This window comes from Natrix helvetica (genome assembly GCF_964273705.1).
Source record: "Natrix helvetica genome assembly, chromosome: 3".
Classification (NCBI taxonomy): Eukaryota; Metazoa; Chordata; class Lepidosauria; order Squamata; family Natricidae; genus Natrix; species Natrix helvetica.
In genome coordinates, this window is record NC_138549.1 from 101,667,437 (window position 1) to 101,679,532 (window position 12,096).

Genomic DNA, 12,096 nt, shown 5'->3' on the forward strand with positions numbered 1-12,096 from the left:
CATGTTTTTTTCCCTTTCCGATGTGGGATTTATTTATTTTTACACTTTGGCGTAGTCAGGTCAGCAGGCTATCTTTTTTTTTTGAACAAATTTTTTTATTGGTTTTGCAAAATTTTTAGGAAGAAGGGTAATGGGTAAGGTTACAAATTGTGACAGCTACATTATGCAGGAAATGGCACTCCCCCCGGTTCTCATAACTTTCACTTGTTAATACATTAGGTAATTACTACTTAATAATTTTTGACAGCATATTTTTACCTTATATCTTCCAATAATTTCAATCTATTTTATATCAAACAGAAAAAATTCCCTGTATCAGCAATTGCATTATTTTTCTAACTCACTTTTGTGATCTAAGTTTTCTCGATGTTGCCTCTTCCCCACCCCCTGACCAGAAAGGCTCCGGCACCTCCCGTGTCTTGTGTGTCTTGTGTAGTGTCATCAGCTTTATCTAGGAGAGCTTTGTTTTTTTCCATGAAGGCCTCCGCCTCCATAGTTGCATTAATTCTGATTCTACTGCCCTCCCAGAATACCAGCATGCCTTCTGGCAGCAGCCACCGGAACCAAACCCCTTTCTCGAATAGTTTCTTCGCTAAGAGCGAATATTTTTTTCTTTTATCTCTAACTTTCTTTGGGATTTGTTTCAGGATGACTATCTCTCTATCCTTGTATTTTAACATTTGCCCCCTTTGTGCACTCAGAATCTCATCTCTTGTAGTCTTTCTAAGAAATTTAATGTGAACCTCTCTTGGAACATTGTGTGTTCTAGCATAAGCTGAATTAACTCTATAGACCAGGTCAATATCCCATCCCAACTGCTGTCTGTCTTTTTTGATATATTCAACGAGTAAATTTGTCATAATCTCCCTCAAATTTTCATCATCAGCCTCAATTACATTTTGAAATCTAAGGAAAAAAGACATCCTTTCAAATTCCATTTTTATTTGATGGTTCTCAAGTTCTTGGTTTCCTCTCTGGACCCCCCTCACCTCCCCCCTCATCTCAGCCGTCCCCTCCTCCAAAAGGTCCAGTCTCTGTGAGTTTTGAGCCGTTCGGTTTTGGTTCTCTCTGAGCTGTTCATTCATTTCTTGGTTTTTCAAGTCCTCCTGCCCCTTTAAGAGCTTTTGAAGCAACTGGTGAGTTAGGTCCTCCTCAGGAGCTTTGGGTTGTAGTAGAGATGTTAATGTCTGTTGTCCACTGGGGCTGGACGTTGAGGATGTTGGAGCAGAGCCAGCAAAGCCTGGTTTCCCAGGTGGGGATCTTTTCGGTGCCATTTTAGTAAAGAAAAACTCAGAGGTGTCTGTGTCCATAGGATGAAATGGCAACTATGCAAAGGGGATAGCCAAGAGAGAACATGAGGCAGGCAGTCCAGACAATAATAGGGAACTTTTCTATAGTTCAAATCCAGACAATAAAATCCATTATTCCAAGTCCAGGGTACAGTATATCAAGAGATATTTCTGGGTGTCACGGAGACAAAGACAAAATGCCAGCAATTTCTATGGGTGGAGTCAAATTTCAAAGTGCATAAAGACAGCGGAAGTGTGCCATCTTGCCTTGCCAGCATGGGATCAGAAGGCAAGAAACCAAAAGTTTTCAAAGTTTTCATAAAGAACAGATCATCACTTCTCTTTCACAATTGCAGCAGGGTATTCATCTGCTTGCTTGCTATGAGTGTGATTTCATTCTAGAGCTCTCCCCCTCCTCCTCCGAGGGCAGAGAGCAGTCCAAAGCCGCTTTTCCAAAGGGGGGGAATCCCCCTCCCTCCAACCGCACTTCCCAGGAACAGATTGAAAATCTTTAAAAAGCTGTCAATCCTTCATTTAACAGTCAAAAGGGGAATCGGGGAGCGTTTCCATCTCACCACATTGCAGCTGCAACCTTCAGATCGTCAAATTCGTCCAGCAGCCTCGAAGCGAAAGCGTGCAGAAGCATGGAAGCTCCTCGTGCACCGCCTTTCACCTCCTGGCACCTAGGGCAATGACAGGAGCCCCCCCACGGCCGCCGCCGATACAGGGGACCCCCAGCTAGCCGCCCCCTTGGCAGGGCACCCCTACAAGGCTCCCTGTGCCCCCCCCGATTGAGGGGGCCCACCAAGAGCGCACAGGACGAGCGAAACATGCCCGCCGCTCTCAGCAGCCGGAACCGGCGTAGTCAGGTCAGCAGGCTGTTTGCAGACAAAAAAGTTGTCTGGAAGAGACTTTGATTCCCTGTCAAAGTAAGCGCACTCTTCTGCAGAGGGAATTATCAGGTCACGGTTTTCGGACTGAAAAAAAAGAACAGTCTGGGAGACTTTTCCGCCCCCAGCAGAAAAGTACTGACACTCCTCAGTTCAGGCCAAGGTTTTTGGATTTGGAAGAGTTCAAATCCAGGAGGACTTTTCTGCTTATTTGCAGACCAGTACTGGCGCTCCTATTAATTTAGTCTAATTTTTTCTAATTTCCTAGGGTTTAGGGCTTTGCTTCTTTGATAGTCACAGGGTTCCTTAGAAGTCCTTAGTATAGCAATCATGCCTCACTCGGCTCCTTTCCTTCAAACAGGAGGTTTCACATCTGGCGACCCCCCCTTGTGTTCTCTTGTCCTGTCGGTGACGGGGGAACTAGCAACAGGCAGAGGTGCGGCTGGGGATCAGTCAGAGAGGTGATAGCCCACTGTTATTCAGCCTAAGCCCACAATCACACATACACACACGCACCTCCATACTCACTCCCCTTAGTTCTACAAATTTAAATTTAGTATGGTACTCACCTGCTTTCAGGCAGCTGTCAGGAGGGAAAAAAATCCCGAAGACTCCCTTTATTACCCAATGCCCGGGGCAGGGTCCGTAGATATCTTCCCTGGACTAAAAAAGGTCCATGCCGGCTGGGATTTTATCTCCGGGCCCCGTCTGGTGGCTGGGTTGGCTAGGAATCCCGCTGGCTCGCCAATTGTTGGAAGGTTTCAAATCTTCCTTTGCTAGGTTCGATTTTCCCGCCGGGAGCGTGAAAAATAATTTGAGCGGAACAGCTGCATGGAAGCCAGGTATTTTATTTTTCAGGAAGGAGGTACAAGCAGCAAGGTACAAGCAGCAATGACATCGTTCCTGGGCTAGCTACTCAACTGGGATTGACTCGATATTTTATACTCTTTTTACCTTTTGAAGTCTGATACTAATGATTCTGGCTTTTGCGTGATTCCTGTGTTAATGGTTTCATTCCTGCTTTGCTCTTTGATTGGCAAGGAGGTGTTTGCTAGTTTGTGTTTGTAATTTTAACTTTATTTGCCCCAAGTATGTTTCCCAAAACTGATACTATCTTTATAACCTGTCTTCAGCACCTTTTTTTCTTCCTTCCTTGTCATTCTGGCCTCTCTTTAGCACCTTTTGCTTCCCGCTTGTCACCTAGCCCGATCTCCTCTTGTATCCGCATTTCCTGTTTTGTTTTCCTCCACTATATTGGAATATTAATTATTTTGGTCTCCCTTCTTGGGCTATCTGTTTCTATGGGGGTGTAGGAAGTTATCATCCAGCCCTCTCCCAGAAAAATGAAATATCCTAGGAAATATTGAAAAGGCAGAATATTTCTCTGGATGTGAAAAGAAACATGTTTCAAAAAGACAAGGTAACTCTCCCTGCAGCTTCCTTCCCCCACCTTTTGTCCATGAGCCATTAAAGCCCGAGCTAGTCCACTTTACATAATAAAAGACTTCTCCCCTTCACCTCCAGGGGGATGGGAATGAAGGCATGATAATATAAGCCTTTACTCAACTGACCACATGGCATCTAGATTAGATTAGATTTATTAGATTTATAGACCGCCCCCTCTCCCCAAAGGGACTCGGGGCGGTGTACAGACACCACAATTAAAAACCATATACAAAGAATAAATACACTTAAAATCAAATTAAACCATAAAGCTGTACAGGGTGATAAAAATTAAAAATCAACTTAAAACCAGCCCCTAAAATTTAAAAGTGCAGAATTGAGGGACTAAACTGGGATTAGGCCAGGCCAGCTAAACTAAACAGGTGGGTTTTAAGCTTCTTACGGAAGGAGCGGAGATCGGTAGTTGTTCTGATGTCAGGGGGGAGGTCATTCCAGAGGGTCGGGCCCATCACAGAGAAGGCCCTACTCCTGGGCGTCGCCCGCTGGCACTGCCTCGTGGACGGCACCCGGAGGAGTCCCTCTCTGTGAGAGCGGATCGGCCGAAGGGATGTATGGGGCAGGATACGATCCCGCAAATACCTAGGTCCTGTGCCATGGAGCGCTTTAAAGATGATAATCAACACCTTGAAAAGCACCTTGAAACTCAACCAAACCTGGATTCAAAACTCAGCCTAGAGGGTTGCCCTTGCATGGGCCCATGTGAGTCTGAAACCAATCAGAATACATTTCTTACATAGGAACAGGAAACAGAGAGGTGGGACCGAACAGATTATAAAAAGCCCTGCAAGCCCTTCTTCAAGCCTTCTTCCCTTTTCTTCTTCTTCACCCAACACCTGGAAGCATGTGATCACCTTTTTCCCCAGGACCTCCAGTCATGCGGTCCTGTCCTCCATTAAAACATTAAAACATTTTTGTAAGCAGCCTCCATGCCTCCTGTGTATTTTTCCCCACTTGGGGGCGAACCCAGAAGGACATTTCTTCCAACAGGGGCTTTAGTTGATTATCTATTCCAATGTTTCCTGTTTTTCCTAAAAAGTTTCTAGCGGTACCTTTGTTTCTGAATTTAGGATTTTATCCCTTTTTTTTTCTTTTACTAGTGGTAATTTCGTCCCATTTCCTTCCTACATGACTTTGCAACTGTTGCATACTGACACAGTGTACCTCGGTATTAGTCAATAAAGGTGCTCCCCGACGCCCACGGCAATCCTATAATTCCGTAATCAAAAAGCAAACAATAAAAATAAAATACCCGAAGCAGGCCCACCATCCTTCAGACTGTTGACAATTTTGGAGCGTGTGCTGCCTCAGCAGTATACAGCTAGTGTAGGAATTAAGAACTGTTTCCTTTAAGAAACTACCTCATGGGAAATGTAGGCAGAGACTGCCTTATGGGAAATGTAGTTCCATGACATGTGATCACATCTCTGTTTCTGATTGGCCACTGGGGCATTCTGCCTGCGTGCAAAGTTTATAGCCGGGCAGCTTAAATGCTTTTGTGAACCTGAGTAGTACTTAGGTGTATCTCCGCTCAACACGGGAATGAAATCATCATCTTTTTACACTACGTGATGGAACAGATTATGGAAAATCAGCAGTATCTTAACATTGAACTGTAAGTTTTGCTATTAAGAATGCCTGATAATAAACTTGATCTGAATGAGATTCCTGAGCGTGGAGTTAACTGCATGCCACCACCATCACCCCCCAGCAAACCTACAACGAGGCAGAACAGTAAAAAGTGGTGTTATTTTGAGCTTTCCTGGAGTAACATTGAAGTTGAATCCCAAACTCTGTTTGCATTTTAACTGAGAACAGCTGCTGGGATTTCCCCCACCCCCTCTTGGAGCAAAGAGAAACATCCCGTTTCAGTGAGAAAGGCTGATGAACTCTCCTGAGATGAAGGACTTTGTTGTGATTAAGAAAATGTGCTAAAAGGGGTCCAAGAGTTGCATGAGAAAGGCAGCCTCTACAAGCTATCTGGCTCAATCTGCTCTGACAAGCCTGTTTTTGTTTGTGGAAGAATGCTTACAGGCTACACTCTTTGTTTCTCCTCTGACACACTGAGAAAGCAGATCCTGCAGAATTAGAAAAGCATGTTTCCTCTCTCTCCTTCTTTGAAAGCAAGATCGAATTTGTTTCTGTTTAATTGAGCTCCAGGGGAGGGGACCACAGGAATCGCATGATAAAACAGCCCCCCTTCCCAGCCTAAACAGTCTGGTCTGCTTCTGTTAAGGCCAAACGCATGTGGTTTGGAAGCAAGCAGCAGCCTAGCAAAGAAAGAAAAACCTGTTTCAGTAAATCAAAGCAAATTCCAAACCTTACTCCTTAAGTGGTTGTAAAGCCTCATGGAAAGGTCCCTATGGCAATGGAATTTGAATAAGTAAGAGGTCAGCTAGCCCAGATCCGACCTCCCAAGTCCTTTGAACTTTATTGATAAGTTGTCCTGGCAACGAGGGGCAATAAAGAGGCCCAACCATCCCAGCATCAGTTTATTTTGTGTGGGCAGAGCCGTCTGGCAGTCAAATGGCCATGAGGCAGAAGCAGCCCAGCTGCAAGTTATGGGCAGGCTGTTTTGTGACTACAGTGTTGTTTTTGAAATATTGAAAAAAGGCAAATTCCTTAAGAGGTACCAAGCTAGCAGGGTCCAAGACGGGTTCCGAGTCCGGGTAAACATCTTTAGGAATTCCAAAACTGGAGAGTTAGCTTGACAACCCTCAACAAGGAAAAAACACCATTACCAGTTACTCCAAACATTAGTCACAAAAAGCACCCTCTGGTGGCTCCTCTACAAACTGCAGTCCAGTATTGCAAGCCAACATATGCAATGCACCCTAGCGGTCAAAAGGTGAACTGTACCTGCATCTACAGTTTTGCATCGCACACTAGTGGTCGACAAGTGAACTCCACCTGCATCTACAAAGTTTTGCAACGCACTCTAGTGGTTGACAAGTGAACTGTGCCTGCATCTACAAAGTTTTGCAATGCACCCTAGTGAAAAAATAATGCTAGAGGTTACGTTGGAGCACTGAATAATTTGTGAGGTGGGGGACCCGGCAGTCCATAAAATGGGTCAAAACTCACTTAACAACTGTCTTGCTTAGCAGCAGAAATTTTGGACTTGGTTGTGGTTGATTGGGGACTGTGATGCTACATCCCACTCCTCATGATTGCTTGATGGGATTTTAAAAGTGTTTGGTTTTCAACAGAAGCTTTCAAACCATTTGGATTGTGCAAACTCCTGGGAGAGTCTTGGGGGTCCCTCAGTGGTCCTAGTACAACAATTGAAAAAAATACTGCCTACTTCAGTTTTTTTTTAATATGTAGAAAGTTAGCACCACCCCTCTCCTAGAAGAATGAAATATTTTGGGAAATATTAAAAAAGGCAGAATATGTCCCTAAAGGGGAAAACTTGCTCTTGGAAAGCAGCCTCTACCTTTCTTAATAGCCCCAGCAGGACTAGACTAGCCTATCTACAAGACAAAATATCTTAAACTCCAGGTTGATGGGATTAAGATATGGCCCCTCAGGACATAATAGGATTAGCCCTCCACTATCTAGTGACCGAGCTCACCACATGGCACAACAAACCCCTTCATTGCATCACCCAGCAAGCTTCAACCAAGCCTGGGACTCAGACAGCCTACAAAATTAGCAGTGACCCCTACAGCAATCAATAGAACACATGCTCTTGCTACAGGAACAGGAAGCTCAAGGGCAAGGCCCATAAATAACCCTCACTCTCTACTCCATGTGGTCAGCTGCCCATCAAACCCATGTGGTCCTGTCCATCAATAAACTATCTTTCCAATCAGCCTCCCTGTTTCCAGTGTCTTTCTCCCTACTTGGAACTGAACCAGATGGATATTTCTTTCAACAAATATATGAACTGTCAAGGGAAGAGAATATAGGCAGTCCTCAACTTATGATCACAATTAAGCCCAAAATTTATGTTGCTAAGCAAGGCAGTTCTTGAGTTTTGCTTGATTTTATGACTTTTTTTTGCCACAGTTATTATATAAATCAGGCAGTTGTTAAGTTAGTAACACTGTTGTAGCTGGCTTCCCCATTGACTTTGCTGGTCAGAAGGTCACAAAAGACAATCACATGACCTCAGGACATTGCAACTGTCATATGAATCAGTTGCAAGCATCTGAATTTTGATCACATGACCTTGGGGATGGTGCATCGATCATTAATATGAACAATGGTTATGTCACTTTTTTCAGTGCTGTTGTAACTTTGAACAATCACTAAATGAACTGTGGTAAATAATCTTAAACATGATTTGTATTATATAGTATTTAAACAGGATTCAATTGTGTATGCTTGTTAAGACTTCATCCTTATGTTATCTGGATGATATGGACATGGTTTTTATCCATAGATATTTTGTTCATAGACATAGATAGTTATTTTTCTTTTTCTTCCATGTATATTAACTATGGCCATTTCCATTTGTACTCTTTCTAAGAAATACCAATTGGTAATTTAATGTAAATGAATTTAAATTTTTTACTTTAAAATTTATATCAGCAAATATTTAATGTTATACAAACTTGTTTATTCACGTTACACAAGACAGTGCTTCATTTTGCTATTCCACTTCCATCACAAACAGTCCCACTTCCCACTGCTTCTGGAGCTGGTTTGAATGGACAGGGGCTAAATTGCTAATAGAATTAACCACTAATTTCAACCCATTTGAAACAAAAAGGTAATTTCCTTTTTTTCAGTTACGGTTACTATATAATCATGTGTACTGTACAGCGTTTTAAATTCAATTGGAGTAAAAACCCTTTGGAGCGTGTGGGATGGCTCATGTTTTTAACAGCTGCAGTTTTATTGTATTACATGGCTGCCCTTCTCAGCTGTGATGTGATCCCAGGAAAAGATATGTTTGTTTTATGGAGTTGCTTCAAATCTGAAGTGCTGCTTAGCCTCTGCTGAATAAGGGAGATTTAATTAGTAGTTGCAAAAATGTTTTCACTCCGGAAGATTTTCATGTCGACTAAATCTGAACTCCAGATATTGATATAGTTGGCAGTTCTTCCTCCTGAATATAAATTTATGGGTTGGCACCAAGTTATCTCCAGGACCACATACACTTACTACAACAGTGTAATCAATTTGAACTTGCTGGCAAAAGAGCTGGTAGATCCCCACTTTTAGGAATTGTAGGCCTGGAGGCATTGCTTTTCAGTAGTAATACTGGCCTTCTACTCCAGGAAGTTAAAAAAACATTCTGGAATAAAGAAATGACAAATATCTTCTGAACTTTGCCAAGAAAATAATATGGCTAAATTTATCAAGTAATCAATCATCAATATTTGACCTCAATCTGAAGAAGACTTCATCAGTTTTGTCACATGAAAGAAGAAAGTAATAGTTGCTGAATGAAAGTATAAAAGAGTATTTAGTCCCATAGAACAATAATGGCAACATCTAATGTTTCAGAGACAGATAAAGTGACATGAAAGGAACATTGTGTTTCAGATTAACAGAGTTGGAAAGGTCATCTAGGCCAAACCCCTGCCCAAGTAGGAGACCCTATATCTGCCTATACCTAGGACCAAACTCATAACCTCCTGATTGTGAGGTGAGAGCTCCACCTCTAGGCCACAGCAGTCCACCCTTTTTTAAAAATCATCCAGTAAATGAGAGATTTGAGGAAATTGGTATATTTGTATAATATAAGCAGCAGATAATTTTATGTTTAGAAGAGTAATTCTCAAAAGTCTCAGGGTCATCTATGTTAAAGTCATTGCTTTTCCCCTGGATCACTAATCCGTAAAATGTTCATATATAAACTTGTTAAAGATATTAACATCTCACTTTGTCTGACAGCCATCTGTTCAAGATTGGAAACATTCCTTCAGTGTTACTCGCTGGCATATTTTTACTTAATTAACATGGTGTCTCAATGTTCAGCATCACTGGTAGCAAGCTGTCATAATCCTCTGAGGAAGAGGGAACATTTGCTGATGAAGTAACAGAGAAGAATGCAGAATTGGCAATTAAAATTCTATTTTCATATGACTTTTCCCCACTGCTTGCTTCTTTATCCAGAATCTTTTCAAGGCAGGAGTGTAGAACTGTGTTTTCCAGTCAGTGATGAAATCAAACTCCCAGCAGCCGGTTAGCTTGACCATGACTGATGTCTGCGAGAGGTGCAATTCAGTAATATCCACAAAACTTCATTTTCTCATTTTTTGCCTAGAGATGTATATATGTTTTTTTTATTTCTATCCTACCTTTATTTCGGTACAAATTCAGGCAGCATACATAATGCCCCTGCTTACTTCCCCCACTGCAACAATTTCTATGAGGTGAGTTGGGCTGAGAGAGTATCATTGACCCAAAATCAATCAGATTACTTTCATGTCTAAGAAAGGACTAGAACTCAACATTTCTTGGTGTCTTAATTCAACATCTTAACTACTACCGTATACCTTTTCAATATCTTTTCAATTTTTCTGATTTTTGAAAGAATTTCAGGTAAGCTTAGAGCAATGGTGGGGAACATTTTCGGCACTGAGTGCCCAAATCAAAACATGCATGCATGCACATGCATGTGTGTATGCTGGAGCACCAGAAATCCACAAACCAGCTGGCTGGCACGCACATGCCTGTTTTTTGGGCAGTTTTGGGTGCTTTTCGAGCTGTTTTCAGGCCATTCTCCAGGCCATTTTCAGGCTGTTTTCCGGGCTGTTTTGAGGCTATTTTTAGGGCCATTTCCGAAAAACGGCCTGAAAACAGTCTGAAAATGGCCTAAAAACGATGTGAAAATGCCCCCAAACGGCCTGCTTTCAGGCGATTTTCCATGAAGACAAGCTGGCTGGCCTGCATGTGGGTGCTGGAAACCAGAAGAGTAGCTGGCAACGACATGCGTGCCCATGGAGAAGGCTCTGCATGTCACCTCTGGCATGTGTGCCATAGGTTCGCCATCACGGGCTGTTTTTAAAAGTGATATGCAATATAACACAGTCATGATCTTTAGTGTAATGATTTACTTTTTATTTATGAGTACATCCATATACCAGAATAGCAAACATACTTTCTTGTACTATCAGAGCTAAGAATTGATGAAATAAATATATTGTCAGAGTTAAATGTCTCCTAGACATTTATGGCACATGCTATTTCTTATTTAGACATTCAAAAATGAAACCTACATGTACTAAATTATGTCCATTCTGCTGTGTGTTTGCAGTAGGATTACCATAGCCAGAAATTATAATAATTTGAAATGCATGTAAAGGGGTTCTCTCTAGAAAAGCACATGAATATTTTTGCTGATTTGAATACATATGAGTTATTATCAGGTGGTAGTGAAACACTTATTTTAAAAATATGATTGTTCCACAAAGAGAAAAATAACTGCAGATGGAACAATTTAGCCTGTAGATGGAACAGTTTAACCATACCTTGTCATTTCACTTTCAGTTTAGCATGTATTCTTAAATAGCTTCTATGCTCTTATAAATTATCTAAGATAAATTTATTCTCTGTGTATGAATTTGTCTGTGATATATATCATATCCCTGCATTTCATGCAGTGAGCTATGTGCTCTGGAAATGCTATGCACAATTGTGGACAAGACCAGTGGTGTTTTAATATGAGCTTTCGATATGGGTTGTCCATGATTCCAATTAGATTGTTTGGCTAAGATGAAATAAGAAAAACAATTTGGCAGTGGTTCTATATGTACATGAATAGCTAACTTTGCATTTGCTTCTATTGATTGAATGGCTTGGTTTTCTCTATTATGTCCCACTGCTTTCCATCTTGTTTTCCGTGCTGTTTAATACTTATTGAAACATCAAGATTATTCGTGTATTTTAAAAAATTACATTGAAACATTTGTAATATCTAACTACATTTTCCATCACATTCCAGAGCAATCTCAAAATCTTGAACCAATCCTTAGTAAGAATGTGGGTTAAGAAGCTAATATCTATATCAATATATCTATAAAGTCATTTAAATGTACGATCGCTCAGGATTTTTCTTGAGATGGCAGCTTCCTTCTCTTACATGAGCATTTTTCTTGTACAAGTTATTTATTTAAAAAATGCTCTCTGAATTGCTGAAGCCATGCAGATCTTTTTAAGGAATGGCATGAGTATCATCTACGTGTGTTTTTCATTTGTTTTTTAGCCCTTTCAGTGAAGTTTCTTTGTTCATTTTTTTTTCAGATTTACTTGATTTGTACTCCTAACTAAACTTGAATTCAGCTTCTTGTGAACAGGTTTGAGTTCTAGCAAATTTTACAGCACAATGCCCGGCAATTTGATCCAAATACGTCTTGCTTTGTTTTTTACCTGTAGAGTTTCTGAATAAAAAGTACCTAGGCGCTGATTCCCAAAGGGCTCTATGTTCATTAAAATTTCTTAAGGAATATGGAAAATGTTATGATGCAAATAAATGTGGTTGTTATTTCAGGGCTACAACA

At 41.3% G+C, this 12,096-nt stretch overlaps 1 protein-coding gene across 3 annotated transcripts in view; it reads right to left on the bottom strand.

The window, feature by feature from the left end:
* Positions 1-4,962, bottom strand: part of LOC309390002 (methylcrotonoyl-CoA carboxylase beta chain, mitochondrial-like) — a 45,574-nt gene extending 40,612 nt beyond the window's left edge. Inside the window, exon 1 of one of the 3 annotated variants that reach the window (XM_081949028.1) lies at positions 4,893-4,962. In XM_081949028.1, the coding sequence (XP_081805154.1) occupies positions 4,893-4,910 (18 nt within the window). In that variant the 5' untranslated portion in view covers positions 4,911-4,962. Of the gene's footprint in view, positions 1-4,768 lie in introns of all 3 variants that reach the window. The other 2 variants (XM_081949029.1, XM_081949027.1) reach the window with 2 other exon arrangements.
* Between the last annotated feature and the right edge of the window lie 7,134 nt (positions 4,963-12,096).